This window comes from Chlorocebus sabaeus, chromosome 1 (assembly GCF_047675955.1).
Source record: "Chlorocebus sabaeus isolate Y175 chromosome 1, mChlSab1.0.hap1, whole genome shotgun sequence".
NCBI classification, from domain to species: domain Eukaryota; kingdom Metazoa; phylum Chordata; class Mammalia; order Primates; family Cercopithecidae; genus Chlorocebus; species Chlorocebus sabaeus.
In genome coordinates this window covers 108,392,961-108,409,005 of record NC_132904.1, presented here as the reverse complement: position 1 = coordinate 108,409,005, position 16,045 = coordinate 108,392,961, and the positions used below count along the sequence as shown (strand labels likewise).

The 16,045-nt window shown below is 40.0% G+C and overlaps 2 protein-coding genes across 4 annotated transcripts in view; one reads left to right on the top strand and one right to left on the bottom strand.

The window, feature by feature from the left end:
• The first annotated feature begins 55 nt into the window (after positions 1 to 55).
• On the top strand, positions 56 to 6,938 carry PIH1D2 (PIH1 domain containing 2). Of its 2 annotated transcripts, none has more exons than XM_008020857.3 (6): positions 56 to 240; positions 1,063 to 1,270; positions 2,373 to 2,496; positions 2,852 to 3,097; positions 3,438 to 3,703; positions 6,136 to 6,938. In XM_008020857.3, the coding sequence occupies exons 2-6, from the start codon at positions 1,094 to 1,096 to the stop codon at positions 6,268 to 6,270; spliced, it is 948 nt and encodes a 315-aa protein (XP_008019048.1). In that variant the 5' UTR covers positions 56 to 240; positions 1,063 to 1,093; the 3' UTR covers positions 6,271 to 6,938. The 2 variants fall into 2 exon arrangements, with proteins under 2 accessions (XP_008019048.1, XP_008019047.1); XM_008020856.3 differs by having other exon boundaries at positions 102 to 287.
• Positions 6,939 to 9,867: 2,929 nt separating this feature from the next.
• DLAT (dihydrolipoamide S-acetyltransferase) overlaps positions 9,868 to 16,045 on the bottom strand; it is a 39,646-nt gene continuing 33,468 nt past the window's right edge. For both annotated transcript variants that reach the window (XM_008020858.3, XM_038005220.2), the window contains exons 12-14: positions 14,079 to 14,241; positions 12,960 to 13,096; positions 9,868 to 11,738 (exon numbers count right to left, since the gene is read on the bottom strand). In XM_008020858.3, the coding sequence (XP_008019049.1) occupies positions 11,609 to 11,738; positions 12,960 to 13,096; positions 14,079 to 14,241 (430 nt within the window). In that variant the 3' untranslated portion in view covers positions 9,868 to 11,608. The remainder of the gene's footprint in view (positions 11,739 to 12,959; positions 13,097 to 14,078; positions 14,242 to 16,045) is intronic.

The following is a 16,045-nucleotide window of genomic DNA, read 5'->3' as shown; positions in this document are numbered from 1 at the left end:
GGGAGGGTTTTCAGGACACTCCAGAGGTTGACGGGTGCAGAAGGGAGGCGGGCGCTTTCCTGGAAGAGAAGTGGGTCGGGCCCAACTGAAAAGCAAGCCTGGCACCAGAAGGGGGACATTCCGGAACTAGATATGAGGAGACTTTTCTGCCTGAAACTCCCCGGACCCAATTAGATGTTGTACCCAGGCTGGTTACCCTGGTAACAGGCGTCGCGGTTTGTCAAGGAGCTGAGGGAAGAGGTGGGTTTGCCAGCCTATAGAATGACTACCCGTTAGAACTGAAAGAGGTGGGTTTGCAGACCTATGGAATGATTACCCGTTAGTTAAGCTTCCCATTTAGCGTAACCCTTACACAGTAGTTGAAGAACCTAAACCTCCTTTTTCCCTCATTGTAAAGATGCTGTGGGACACCTCTCCAATGGGAGAAGAGGCTAAGGAGAGTTATCTGAAGACGTAGAGAAGTGTCCCAGACTCTCTATTAGCTTCCTTAATCCTCGCAATAACCCTATGATATAGGTATTATCGTCTTCATTTTGAACAGAGTAAGAGGAATATATATATATATATATACACACACACACACACACATTAATTGCTCAAGGTCATACAATTAGTGAGAGATAGAACTAAGACCGGAATCTAGGCATTCTGGCTGGCAAGTCCATGCTTTGAATTACTAAACTATAATGAGGATTAAGGAAGTCTCATGTGGCCCTCACCCCATACACATCTCTGGCAATTTCAGAATTAGGGAGCCCCCAGTCAGTGAGGTGTTGGAACAAGAAGATCAGGAAACCCAGATTTAAAATGATTACTCTGACTTGTCAGGGTCCAAGTAGAAGTAAAGTCTTATCTGAGAGGACAGTGTGAGAATTTAGGAAGAGGGACTAGATAATTAAAGAATAAGGAAAACATAAAGTGGTGCTGCTGATCCACAACCTTTTAGACACAAATGCTAAGTCCTAACTTCACCAGAACAATTCCTGGCCCATTCCGCCTCCCCAAAGCAGAAATGAATCAACAATTACACAGTTTTCTTCCCGAAGTCATGTCTTTCCACAGGCTTAAGAAAATTATTCACCACACATCAGTCATGGAGACATCCTCAAAGGGTCTGCTCACCCAAGTTACTCAATTTTGGAACCTCCTAGATGATCTAGCTGAAAGTGACCCTGAGGGCTATGAGAAGTTTATTCAACAGCAGCTGAAAGAAGGGAAACAGCTCTGTGCTGCCCCAGAACCACAGCTTTGTCTACAGACCAGGATTCTGGTATGTCGAGTTGGTGCCAGGGATGGGGAGGTCTTGAATAAAATGATCCCAGAGTAACCACAGAATACTTTGCACTTAGGCACTGCTATTTTTTTTTTTTTTTTTTTTTTTTTTTTTTTTTTTTTTGAGACAGAGTTTTGCTCTGTCACCCAGGCTGGAGTGCAATGGCATGGTCTTGGCTCACTGCAACCTCCGCCTCCTGGGTTCAAGCGATTCTCCTGCCTCAGCCTCCCAAGTAGCTGGGATTACAGGTGTGCACTACCGTGCCTGGCTAATTTTTGTATTATTAGTAAAGACAGGGTTTCACCATGTTGGCCAGGCTGGTCTTGAACTCCTGACCTCAGGTGATCCACCCGCCTCAGCCTCCCAAAGTGCTGTGATTATAGGCATGAGCCACCACGCCCAGCGGTTTTGTTTTTGTTTTTGTTTTGAGATAGGGTTTTGCTGGCTCTGTCGCTGAAGCTGGAGTGCAGTGGCACAATCACAGCTCACAATCACAGTTCATTGCAGCCCAAGTGATCCTTCCACCTCAGCCTCCCAAGTAGCTGGGATCACAGGTGGGCACCAGCACACCTGGCTAATTTTTAAATTATTTTTGTAGAGACAGAATCTCCCTATGTTTCCCAGGCTAGTCTCAAACTCCTAGGCCTCAAGCGACCCTCCTACCTCGGCCTCTCAAAGTACTAGGGTAACATACATGAGCCACCACCCCAGTCTGGTTTCCTGATTAAAAGCCAGCAGCCTTGGGGAAATCAAGTAACAACAGTATAATCAAACACAATTTTAATACCTAGGCTGGAGTGCAATGGCACAATCTTGGCTCACTGCAACCTCCGCCTCCTGGGTTCAAGCGATTCTCCTGCCTCAGCCTCCCGAGTAGCTGGGATTACAGGTATCTGCCACCACACCTGGCGGATTTTTGTATTTTTAGTAGAAATGGGGTTTCACCATGTTGGCCAGGCTGGTCTCAAATTCCTGACCTCAGGTGATCCAGGTACCTCGGCCCCCACAAAGTGCTGGGATTACAGGCATGAGCCACCATGCCTGGCCTTAAATGGTTTTAAACTGGGTTTTGAGATGTACAAAATTATTTACTTTCCAGAAACCAAAAGAAAAAACACTTTTTATCAACCTGTGTCAGTGGACAAGGATCCCAGCTCCCCAATCAGCCACTCATCCAGTACCTCTAACTGTTGGCAAACCAGAAGATACAACTGAGACATCAGGTACAAATAATTAAGGGAGAGAAAGCACATTGTACAAATTTTATTAGGAATGGACAAGATTTTACTTGGTTGAGCGCATTTCAAGTAAAATTCTTTATTTGGTGATAACAGAATTATAATTAGTGTACCTTTATGCAAATTTAATACTGTTTAACTTTTGTAATAAGATGCGCTGTTTTAATCCATGTAAAAGTGCCAGGAAATGTCATAATTGCTGTAGCACTACTGTGATTACCTCTGAAAAATACAGGAATATTCCCTAGCTTTATCAGGAATATGGTTTAATATATTGCCTGACAGTATCATTAGTGCAACAATTTGTCTTCATTTCATACCCTTTCATTTACACACACAGATGCTTACACGGTCATTGATGTTGCCTACAATCCTGATGTTCTTCAGGCAGCAGAAAAGAACCAAGTGAAAAAAAATCAGTTAATTCAGATGGCCATGAAATGTATTGAGGAGCAATTCCAGTTCACCCTCTCACACTCTTACCATATTACCAAATTTAGAATAAAAGGAAGCATTCAAAGAATGAAACAAAATCTGATGGGAATCCAAACTGATTCCATAGATTTAAGAGAAAAAATGAGAAGGGGTAAGTTGATGATTGTAAATGGAAAATTAAACTGCTTTAAGATTTTTTTTGCATCCTGTATACATTTTGAAAACTAGAAATCTCTATTTTAAAAGGTGAGAAACTTAAGATAGAAAAATGTAAATATTAGATATTAGAAATATCATATCCTTGATTTTTAAATCCTGAAAAATTTGCAATCAAATTATTTGGTTTAAGATTCTTTTGGCTTAAGATTCCCAAACTAATATAACTGCAGCTTTATCTACCATCTCTACTAACACCACATATATTACAGCTCATAGTATTTTATGTTGTGGATTTATTTTTTTATCTCCCCTCCACCCTTTTTTTCATAAAGAACTAACTCTTGGACAGATACAAAGCAGTACTATGAGCAATCCAGATCATTCTCCTCAGCTGTTACTCCGGAAAGACCAAGTTTCAGGCAAAGCAATGTGTCTGATAGAAGAGATTTCCAGTACTGAAATCCAGGTGGAGATAAAGATACCAGCCTATGAACTAAAAATTGTGCATGATCACAATGAGAAACCTCTGAAAACTGAGTTGAAAGTTGAATTACCTGGTATTAATTCTGTCTCTCTCTGTGACCTTAGTGTTTCTGAGGTAAGTTGAATAGATAATACTGTAAATTTGTATTGGTTAGCATTCATTATATTATGACATAGTAACAAACTACATAATTTTAGGGGCTTACAATGATTTGCTCAGATTACCCAGTGAAGGAGCAATTCCCATCTGAGATGTGCCATTCACATCTCGGCAAAGGGAAAATAGAAATGATCAAACCATGCAATGGATGGTAATACTTCTACTCAGACATGACACTTCATGATATCACTTCTACTCACGCTCCATTGGCCAAAATAAGTCACAAGGCCAATTCTACATCAGTAGGACTGAGAAGTGTATTCTCACAGACAGTAACAGGAAGTCATATGGCAGGGATACACTATCCTCTTACAGAAGAGCAAATAGTTAGAGTCAGTCCTACAATCTACCCCAGTCTACACTCTCGGTTGCAAATATTTGCTTCTTTCTGGAAGGAAAACACCTCTAATCCCAGTATCAGACTCCAAAGGACAGAATTTTGCATTCTCTTCCTCTTGAGCCATGGACTAAGACATGTAAAGAAAAGTTATGTGCTCCCTCAGTCCCATCCATCATGAAATGTGGAATGGGGAGAAGATAACCATAATTAACCATCTCAATTCAGAAATGGGAAAAATAAGAGGCACACTGCAGTTACTGGTGCACAGCAATTCTGAAATCCTAGTAGGCAGGCATTGTGAGGGCTCCTTTTCTGGAGGTAGAGGATGTTCTTAAGGTTCCTTGAGAAAGTTCTGTAATTACCTAGCTCCCCAGTTCCATTGTTTTCCACGACCTTTCTTCCGTCTTCAGGAGGATGTTTTCTTTTTTTTTTTCCCTTTCCCACTATCCACCTTGGCCACATCTGAAGAGTATTGGAGAATGTGCCATTCTCAGATGCTAAGTAGCCTTTTCAGCCTGGTTTCTGCTCCTGGTATCTTGGGGCTCAAAGGATTGTTTTACATTTTGAAGTCAGTTTCTTTTAGTCCAAGCTGGTAGCATTTGGATTCCAGTCAGTGATACCCATGATTCCTTTTTAGACATTGCCTGTATTTCCAAGACTTACCTGTCTCTTTAGACTTAATTGCTGTTATTTTAGCCAAATGTAAGGATTTACTGAAGTTCACCTTAATACATTTAGAGGTTTCAGCCAGGCATGGTGACTTACGCCTGTAATCCTAGCACTTTGGGAGGCCGATGGGGGCAGATTGCCTGAGCTCAGGGGTTCGAGACCAGCCTGGGCAACATGGTGAAACCCTGTCTCTACTAAAATACAAAAAAAATTAGCCGGGCGTGGTGGTGGGTGCCTGTAGTCCCAGCTATTCGGGAGGCTGAGGCAGGAGAATTGCTTGAACCCAGGAGGCAGAAGTTGCAGTGAGCCGAGATCAAGCCACTGCACTCCAGCCTGGGCAACAGAGCGAGACTCCGTCTCCAAAAAAAAAAAAACAAAAAAACAAAAAAACAAAAAAAACAGAGGTTTTAACAAAGCATAAAGGTTTAATCTTTGCCTCTATATTGCCTTAATCAGTCTTGATTGAGAGAAATAATTTCTCAATTTTATCCCTTACTGGCTGAAAATAAAAATTAGTTCTACTTTTTCAGTCACTGAGTCTTAGAATTTTGGGGCTCTATAAAATCCTTTTTTTTTTTTTTTTTTTTTTTTTTTTTGAGACAGAGTCTCTATTGCCCAGGCTGGAGTGTAGTGGCACCATCTCACCTTATTGTTGGGCAACCTCTGCCTCCCAGGTTAAAGTGATTCTCCTGACTCAACCTCCCGAGTAGCTGGGATTACAGGCACGTGCCACCAAGCCTGGCTAATTTTTGTATTTTTAGTAGAGACAGGGTTTTGCCATTTTGCCCAGGTTGGTCTCAAACTCCTGGCCTCAAGTGATCCACCCGCCCTCGGCCTCCCAAAGTGCTGGGATTACAGGTGTGAGCCATTGCACTTTAAGCCACCCTTTTAATTCACTTGCAACATGCTCCATTCTAAGCTCATCTTTCTTGTAATATCCTGTTAAATGTAGTGAACAGAACCAACATGTTACCAACCATCTATTTTCCCACTTCTTCATCTAAAGCCACAAATCAACTAGGCACAGAGTATTTGTCATCCAAATTACTGTGATAGTTTCACTAAAGCCTTCATCATTATGAAACATGGATCACTACCTTTCCAGGCTCCAGTAAGTTTCCTTGCTGTTTGCTGGTCAGCCCACGTAATTATGGATGGCAACACTCTACTATGGTGCTTTATCAGTTAACATGTGATGTAGTGAGCAGCAGTAACCACCTTAAAATCTAAGGGATTTACAACAGTAATTTTTTGCTCATTCCAAGTCACATGGCAACAAATGGGATCTTCTTATGGGAAAAGAGTGAATAACTGGGAACAATAAGTTAGTATCGCAAATTTTAAGCAGGAAATAAATCTCTTGGTTTATTATTCTTAGGATGATTTATTGATTGAAGTATCTGAGAAGTACAGATTACATCTGAATCTTCCAAAACCTATTGATACTGAAATGACTACAGCAAAATTTATCAAAGAAAACTCCACGCTAATCATCACAATGCCTTTGGTGTAAAAGAAGAGCATCATATTTTGGTTTTCAGTGCTAAAGTCATGTGAATTAAAGGACCTTCGTTATGGCTAAAGCGGTAGTAGTTTATCTTAAACACTAATTCCATTATTTTCTAAGTTCATTTTGACTGAGATTTTCTCTTCAGTTGTTATGATTATATATACATATAATTTTTTTTGAGACGGCGTTTCGCTCTTGTTGCCCAGGCTGGAGTGCAATGGCACGATCTCAGCTCACTGCAACCTCCACCTCCCGAGCTCAAGCGATTCTCCTGCCTCAGCCTCCCGAGTAGCTGGGATTACAGGCACGCACTACCACACCCGGCTATTTTTTTGTATTTTTAGTAGAGACAGGGTTTCACCCTGTTGACTAGGTTGGTCTCCAACTCCTGACCTCATGTGATCCACCTGCTTCGGCCTCCCAAAGAAGTGCTGGGATTACAGGCAGGAGACACCACGCCTGGCCATGTCTTATATTTTTAAACTCACTTCTTCTTCTCAAATAAACATCAACCAGAAACTATTAAAAACTATTGCCATGACACACCTGTTTTAAAAATATCTTAAGTAACTTATCATTTGGGGAAATTCTAATTGTTTCCAAGTAACAAGTGAGAACTCTTGGTTTACTGCTTGAAAAAGTCTCTAGTAAATTTTTATATCAGGAAAAAATTCCAGACTGTGCAAGAAGTTTTTTTTACCAGGGTGGGTTGTATCAGTGAGTCTCCTCCAATAATAAAAATACAGGGCCAAATATAATATTCAAGCCTATTTAACCTCTGTACTAATTGAGACTGAGTCTCGCTGTGTTGCCCAGGCTGGAGTACAGTGGCACAATCTCAACTCACTGCAACCTTCGCCTCCCAGGTTCAGGCAATCCTATCTCAGCCTCCTTAGTAGCTGGGACCACAGGCATGTGCCACCACGCCTGGCTAGTTTTTGCATTTTTAGTAGAGAAAGGGTTTCACCATGTTGGCCAGGCTGGTCTCAAACTCCTGACCTCAAGTGATCCATCTGCCTCAGCCTCGCAAAGTACTGGCATTACAGACGTGAGCTACCGCACCCAGTCCCTAACCTCTGTACTTCAGTTAAACAACTCTGCCAGGAGACCCAGCTACCCAGCCAGACATTTTAGTATCAGATATAGACTTGTCGATAGATTGGATACAATGACATAGTAACAGCAAACAAAATATATATATATTTGAGATGGAGTCTTGCTGTTGCCCAGGCTGGAATGCAGTGGTACAATCTCTGCTCACTGAAACCTCCACCTCCTGGGTTCAAGCAATTCTCCTGCCTCAGCCTCCAGAGTAGCTGGGATTACAGGCGCCCGCCACCTCCCCTAGCTAATTTTTGTATTCTTAGTAGAGACGGGGTTTCTCCATGTTGGCCAGGCTGGTTTCGAACTCCTGACCTCAGGTGATCCACCCTCCCTGGCCTCCCAAAGTGCTGAGATTACAGGCGTGAGCCACCGCGCCCGGCATGCAAAATATATCTCGTATTTGAACAAAAAAAGTAGTTGACATTGCGACAAGTGCTTTTCTCCTAAAGAAATGATCAGAAGTACAAAAGTGATGTACTTTCAACTATCATTCATCTCTTCTAAGCTCTGAAATACAAAGGTACCAACTATCCAATTTATATACCAAGTAAGCTATATAGAGACTTTACACATCCCTTAATTATCTTTTCTAGATATAAGTTTCCTTTAATTATCCTTGTAATAAAGTTTCTAGTTCAACATACAGGCTAAAGTTCTTACTAATCTTAAAACTTTTTAACTATAGAAACTAATGTTGTATAACAGAAATAACTGATACATGACATTTAAAAGGAAATACAAATTTTTTTTTTTTTTTTTTTGACAGTCTTGCTCTGTCACCCAGGCTGGAGTGCAGTGGCGCGATCTTGGCTCACTGCAACCTCTGCCCCCTACCCCTGCCCCACCCCAGGTTTCAAGTGATTCTCCTGCCTCAACCTCCCCAGTAGCTGGGATTACAGGTGCCTGCCACCATGCCCGGCTAAATTTTTGTATTTTTAGTACAGACTAGGTCTCACCATGTTGGCCAGGCTGGTCTCAAACTCCTGACCTCAAGTGATCTGCCCACCTCAGCCTCCGAAAGTGCTGAGATTACAGGCGTGAGCCACTGGGTCTGGCCTAAAAGCAAATATAATTTTCTTAAGCCTGGTCTGGATTTTTGGGTTTTTTTTCCCCCTTGCCTCAAATCTCCTTTTTGAAGGCTTGGCCTGGATTTAAATTCTACTAGCAACAGGATAATTTATCTCCTGAAAAATTTCTGGAACTGTATCATGTCCTAAAATTAACAAACCTATTCTCAACCCTCAAAAAAACGTGAGTCTCACCTTATCTTTCCTCCTACAAAATCACTACCAAAATGTATTTCCTAAAAATTCCTAACCACATAGAAGCGAATCTCTACCCTTGCACTCAGTACTTAGAAGCTACTTACATCAGTATCTGTTTGTATACTCATTAAAATCCACATCAAGACCTAATATACTTAAAGTGGTAAAATTTACATTCTAGTTATTTTCCAAAATATTCTCACTCATTTTATATTAATAAAAACAGCTCTACCTTCCCCTCCCTACAAAAAACAAAATGGGGCCCAGGAAGGGCATTAACTAATAATGAACTATGGACTGGTTTAAATTGGAATCTTACTAAGATTTCTTTTTCTCAAAATTCAAAATTTGGAGGCTGGGCACGGTGGCTCACACTTGTAATCCCAACACTTTGGGAGGCCGAGGTGGGCAGATCACAAGGTCAGGAGATAGAGACCATCCTGGCTAACATGGTGAAACCCCGTCTCTACTAAAAATACAAAAAATTAGCTGGGCGTGGTGGCACGCGCCTGTAATATCAGCTACTCGGGAGGGTGAGGCAGAAGAACTGCTTGAACCCAGGAGGCAGACGTTGCAGTGCACTGATACCGCACCACTGGACTCCAGACTGGGCGACAGAGCGAAACTCCATCTCAAAAAAAAAAAAAAAGAAATATGGAGACCAGATTTTTCTACAGAATTCATTTTAGATCACTTATCAGTAGTGATGATGATTTCCCCATGTATTCCAAGACTTGTGCATTACACATGATGAACATTCCTCCTATCTCTCTAACGTACTTGTTTACTCCTTTCTAGATCATGCCTTGGGATACCCTAACTAACTTCACAATCACAACCTTCAGAATTGGGAATAAATCACCTAACACAACCAGACCACACTTTCCATCTTGGTAATAAATTTCATACCCCAACATGGGGTGCTTCAGGAACTCTTTGAGCTTAAAGTGTTAGATTATATGCTCCTAAATGCAGTCCATATTTTACCAATTACATAAACAGAAAATTTATCTGTATTGCCAGCTTATACATACGTGGCTGTCCCTAGATCTAAATAATTTAAATGTGAAAATAATTACCAACAGATCAAAACTTAAACCAGACATATTGAAGATTTATACTTTAATTTTTAAATAATCACATAGGAACCAAAAACACTATCTTTCTTATTAAAACTTTTTTCTTTCAGTTCCGGTAAGAGACTGAATTCAGATTTAGATTATAGCTCAGATTAATTTTTAACTCAACAATGTTTATTAGAAGGCAACTAATTTTTATTTTTATTTTTTCAAGGGAACAACAGAACCACAAGCATTAGCGAAAGATGAATTCTCTTTGAAGTTTTGAATGTTTGAACCAGATTTGGATCATATTGATGATGGTCCATTGTGATAAACTTGTTTCTTTTGGATAATTTTCAACCTAAAATTACTAATTACTGAAAAATCAGATTAATGTATTGTTTTCATAATAATACAGCAAGGTAAAAGTCTGTGTGGAATATATGGAGTGTCACTTGTGCACCATGTAATAATGAATATTTAGAAACAGATTCAACACTGAAACACTTAAAGCAAATTTCAGGGGCTAACTCCACATATTACATATATAAGAAGCACTGGTCAGATTCATTTTAAGTAGTCATAAATAATTTCAAACATTTATTAAAACACATAAATATTAACAGAAAGTCTAGAATTGTGATAATGTTCCCAATTCATTTTTATAATCCAGAATATCGCCTCCCTCCTTCCCTCCAAAAGAAAGGCAAAATCTAACAAAATGGAAAAAAGTACTTAGGCTAATAAGGTAGCAACCTAGTTAATTTTTTCTCTCCAACAGTATTTTAGGGCTTTCTTATTTTACATGGGACGATGCTGGAGTAGAGGGACACAGAACACTCTTTTACACACATTTAACTTTTTTACTTTATCCAAGTAGAAACTACCATTTTGTTTTTGGCATTTTTAAGCACTCCAAAATGTTTACTAATGTACCCCTCCTCTTCTTTTCAGACAGGATTTGGGATAAATGAACTTTGGCACATATCTAACTCTAGTAACCATATTTTACATATGTACACTTATTCCATATCTATTCCTCAGTTATTTGATAGCATTTTCCACAGTGAAGTAATAAATTCTGTTCATTAGGTTCATTTACAATGAACTACCAGTTAATCTTGGAAAATTTTAGTTTCACAACTTCTGTTAAATTCTATTAAGAATGTTTCTCTTTTGGAGGTAACTGTTGAATTCTGTACTCAAAATTACACATTTGTTTAAATAAATATCCACACAAATTCTCATTTATATCAAGTAGCTGGTTTATATTTAGATTATCTCAAGAGAGGAGAAACAACCATGTATAGGGATTCATAGAAAAATAAACAATCAGCTGAAAAGGTCTAAGAAAATGTTGACTTTGAAAATTTCACTTATTTTCCTTGAAGTTTTCTACCCTTCCCATCGATGGTAAACCAAGATCATGTAATGGAAAATTTCAAACCAGGGTTAAATTCTAAAGTAAAGCTTCAATTCAAGCCCTTCCCCCACGAGAATTAATTTTCCTGATTTCTCCTTCTCTCACATCTAAGGAGAACATTTTAGGTGATTAAATTTCAGAATTTCAAGGTTCCATCCGAGTTACCTTTATGTCCTTTTCTTTAGGTTCTACCTATTCTACATTTCCTAGTGGAAGTACTTATCACCAGAGGGCTAGGCAAGGCCACATGTCCCTTAATTAGGAGTACAGAGCTAAAAATCTGGTGTCGGATTATTAAATGTGCACAATATTTGGGTGTAATCGGCATTTTAAAAATTCAGTAATGCCCATTATAAATAGCTTATCTGGACAGACTCAATAATAAAAATAACTGGTTAAAATAAAAAGAACCACCTGTTTAATAGCATAAATATCTTAGTAAGAATGAATCACTGTGACCTGGGAGAGCTTAGAAATTCTTGAGTTAGTTACAACAACATGGTGACAGGTTTTTCAAGGTACTTTCTAAACTCAGCAAGCCACTGGGCTCCAACTGCTCCATCCACCACCCGGTGATCACAACTGAGTGTAACAGACATCATGCTAGCCACATCAAACCTAGAAAAAGAAAAACATTTTAGATATTCTGAAATAAAAGACTGCATTTCAGCCAGTAACCACCCAAATGCTCACCTACCCTATAATCCCAACCAGGTAATATTTCCTATCTACTCTTCCAGTCTCCTATACCTTTCTCAAATTAACAGCTTGAAGAAACAGACCAGATACCTGGGGTAGGAGTGGGCAATGGGCCAAATCCTGCCCTCTGCCTATTTTTATTGATTAAAGGTTTACTGCAATTCATTTATGTCTTGTTTATGCCTCCCTTCATATTACAATGGCAGAGTATTTGCAACAGTGGCCATATGTCCCAGAAAGCCTAAAATACTTACTATATGACTAAAAAAAAAAAAAAAAAGTGCTGACTCCTCACCTAGAATAAGGCTTTCCATCTCAAATAGGACTAACTGTATTTAGTAAAGAAAAGTTGCTGCCTTGAAGAATTTTATCATATATATATAATTTTATTTGAAGATGCAATATACCGTGCCAATAACTATATATAAAACTGAGACTCTGGCCAGGCACAGTGGCTCATTCCTGTAATCCCAGCACTTTGGAAGGCTGAGGTGAGCAGATCACTTGAGGTCAGAAGATCAAGACCAGCCTGGCGAACATGGTGAAACAACATGTCTACTAAAAATACAAAAATTAGCTGAGTGTGGTAGTACACACCTGTAATCCCAGCTACACGGGGGCTGAGGCAGGAGAACTGTTTGAACCCGGGAGGCGGAGATTGCAGTGAGCCGAGATGGCACCATTGCACTTCCGCCTGGGTGACAGAGTGAGTGAGACTCCATCTCAAACAAACAAACGAAAACACTGATACTCAAAAACAGGTATGGTTGACCCTCCATATATCCATGGGTTCTGAATCCATATATTCAACCAATCATGGATCAAAATATCCAGAAAGTAAACAATTCCACAAATGTCCATAAGTATAACTTGGAATTCGCTGCACACTGGGTACTACACTGGATCCATGTGAATGAAGCGCGGTTTAGGTACTGTATTATTATAAGTCGAGATTAAAGTACACAGAAGAATGTGTGTAGGTTATATGCAAATACTATATCATATTATATCAGGGACTTGAGCATTGTGGATTACAATATTCAAAGGGGTTCCTGGAGCCAATCCCCTGAGGATACCACAGGACAAGTGTATACTGTAATAAAAATTAGCTTATGACTTCCCCTCTATTTTGGCACTTACCCTTTTTCATTATCTGCTGGAACCAGTTTATCCTCTGAAGCACCAATTGCCAAAATACATGCTTGAGGTGGGTTAATAATAGCAGAGAAATTCTTAATTCCAAACATTCCTAAATTGGAGATCGTAAAAGTGCCACCCTAGAGGAAATAATATTAAAAATAAATAATATTGTTTGTCAACATAAATCAGAAAACTCGACAAATGTTCTGTGAAAAGACCTTAAGCTAAAAAGGTGCAAGGTCTTAAGAAAGGCCTGAATGGAATACATATTACTGAAGATATACAACCATTACAATATGAACAAAAATGTCAGCTGGAAAATGTCTTATTTTCAGATAGTATCTTCTTTTGGATATGTGATTCAATTTTTCTTTATTTTCAGAGCCGTGTGTCAATAAGAATTACATGGCAAGGCTAGGTGCGGTGGCTCATGCCTGTAATCCCAGCACTTTGGGAGGCCGAGGTGGGTGTCACGAGGTCAAGAGATTGAGACCATCCTGGCCAACATGGTGAAACCCCGTCTCTACTAAAAATACAAAAAATTAGCCGGGCGTGGTGGTGGGCCTGTAGTCCCAGCTACTCGGGAGGCTGAGGCAGGAGAATCACTTGAACCTGGGAGGTGGAGGTTGCAGTGAGCTGAGATTGTGCCACTGCACTCCAGCCTGGTGACAGAGTGAGACTCCGTCTCAAAAAAAAAAAAAAAAAGATTATGTGCAAGCCAGACACAGTAGCTCACACGTGTAATCCCAGCACTTTGAGAGGGTGAGGCAGGCGGATCATTTGAGGTCAGGCGTTTGAGACCAGCCTGGCCAACATAGTGAAACCCCATCTCTACTAAAAATACAAAAAAAATAAAAATAAAAAAATTAGCCAGGCGCGGTGGCCTATAATACCAGCTACTCAGGAGGCAGAGGCAGGAGAATTGCATGAACCTGGGAGGCAGAGGTTGCAGTGAGCCAATATTGTGCCATTGCACTCCAGCCTGGGTGACAAAAGTGAGACTCTGTTTCAAAAAAAACAAAAGAATTATATAGCAGGATCAAAAGGTGAAAAATGCAATACATGCATTATGCAAACCTTAAAAATAACATAATTAGAAAGCAATAATCAACACCTTACCTGGAATTCGTGTGGCTGTAGTTTACCCTCTCTTGCTTTGGCTGCTAAAGAAACAACATCATTGGCAATGGTTTCCAGTCCTTTTATATGTGCATTAAACACAATAGGTGTGATGAGTCCTGCAGGAGTACTGACTGCAACACTGACATCAACAACATGATTTCTGTTTAAAAAGAAAAATAAATGTAATCAAAAACTGTTTATTAAGAGCCTATGTGCCAGGTTAAGCAAGAATACTTATGTTTACTTCAAAAATTTTTTGAACCAATGTGTGTGTTATTGTTCAGCCAAAGATGATGTCTATCCTAATTTTTAAATTTTGCTATGCCCTCTCCTTGACTTGTAGTTATTAAAAATGAAAGAGAGAGCTGGGAACGGTGGCTCACGCCTGTAATCCCAGCACTTTGGGAGGCTGAGGTGGGCGGATCACTTGAAGTCAAGAATTTGAGACCAGCCTGGCCAGCATGGCGAAACTCTGTCTCTACTAAAAATACAAAAGGTACCTGGGCATGGTGGTGCACACCTGTAGTCCCAGCTACTCAGGAGGCTGAGGCAGGAGAACCACTTGAACCTGGGAGGCAGAGGTTGCAGTGAGCTGAGACTGTGCCACTGCACTCCAGCCTGGGCAACACAGCGAGACTTCATCCCCCAATACTGCCCCTGCCCCCGACCCCACCACCCACCAAGAAAAAATAAAAGAGAAATGTGTCAGCAGCAGTAGCTTGGTTTCACACATATCATCTAACATCCCCTGCCATCTGCCTTGACCCACACATGAATGCCACCAATCAAAACTCCTTGGATTTTGAGTGGAAGTACATTGGCTGGAGTTGAGTCTCTACAGGTAGTTTGAGCAGATGAAAGTAAGAGTGGAGGGAAAGAACTGCATTGTGGCAAGAAAAAGGAGTGCTCAGGATACATGGGTGGTGGTACCTCAGAAGTACGTAAAAGTAAGGGTTCCCAATCTTTTTTTTTTTTTTTTTTTTTTTAACACAAAATCAGATCTTGTATTGTCATCAAGTATGGAGTTCCAATCTTTTCTACAGCAGGTGCCCCTATGCATCTGGATCTTATCTCAGAATACCTTTTTAACACTGAAAATACTCAAATTACTTTAAAAAAGAGAGAAACTATACTGAAATTCAGTTATCAAACTGTTCAAAAAACAAAGTTATGACAAATGTGCTTCTGTACTCACTCAAGAAGAAGATCTTGTTGCAGGTGTAATAATGGCAATCACTTTGAAGCAGGCATGGACAAAATAACATTTTGAGATATATACAACTACAATGAGATATGAAAATAACTGATTTTTACTGCTCACCAGACACAAGTACTGTTAACATTTGATCTGTTCTCTCCATTTATAAAAGGAAGAAATGCTAAATGTTAGTAGAGGTTAAAAAAAAAAAAAAAAAAAGGTGATTGCCCCCCGGCCCCGCCCCAACTGAGGTTCACAAGCTGATGGATTTTATCCATGGTCTCCTTGGGGTCTGCGTAAGGGCCCCTGCTACTGTTCTGTAACTGAGAAAAAGTTAAGGCTTCACACAAAGGCACAGCTCTGCCTCCAAAGAACTCCAGCTCTCTCTAGGCACAAGCTCCAAAAAGATCAATGGGTACCAAATCCCCCAATTTGCCTAAGTTGGCTGGAGAAGGATTTTGTCACTTGCAAAAAAACACAGGGACCTGCTCTAATAAAAATACAGTGTATGACTCATTAATTACCACAGGACTCTAGCCAAGGTATCACACAGCAAATACTGCTTTCTTGATTAAATTATTACAATATTGCTTGTTCCGTCATCCTCCCTTTGAGACAGTAAGGATAGTGTTCCCTATATTGTTTACCACTGAATCCAGTAAAGAGTAATGTTAAAAAAATGCTGAATGAGTATACGAACAAGTAAATGAATGGTGTTTGGTTAGAATTAACAGACAATCTCAATCCCTTCATCTAAGTATAGAAA

Coding starts and splice junctions, on each gene's coding strand:
- PIH1D2 (XM_008020857.3), top strand. CDS start 1,094: ATGGAGACATCCTCAAAGGGTCTGCTCACCCAAGTTACTCAATTTTGG. Junction 1,271..2,372: donor GTCTACAGACCAGGATTCTG/GTATGTCGAGTT, acceptor TTTACTTTCCAG/AAACCAAAAGAAAAAACACT. Junction 2,497..2,851: donor AGATACAACTGAGACATCAG/GTACAAATAATT, acceptor TTACACACACAG/ATGCTTACACGGTCATTGAT.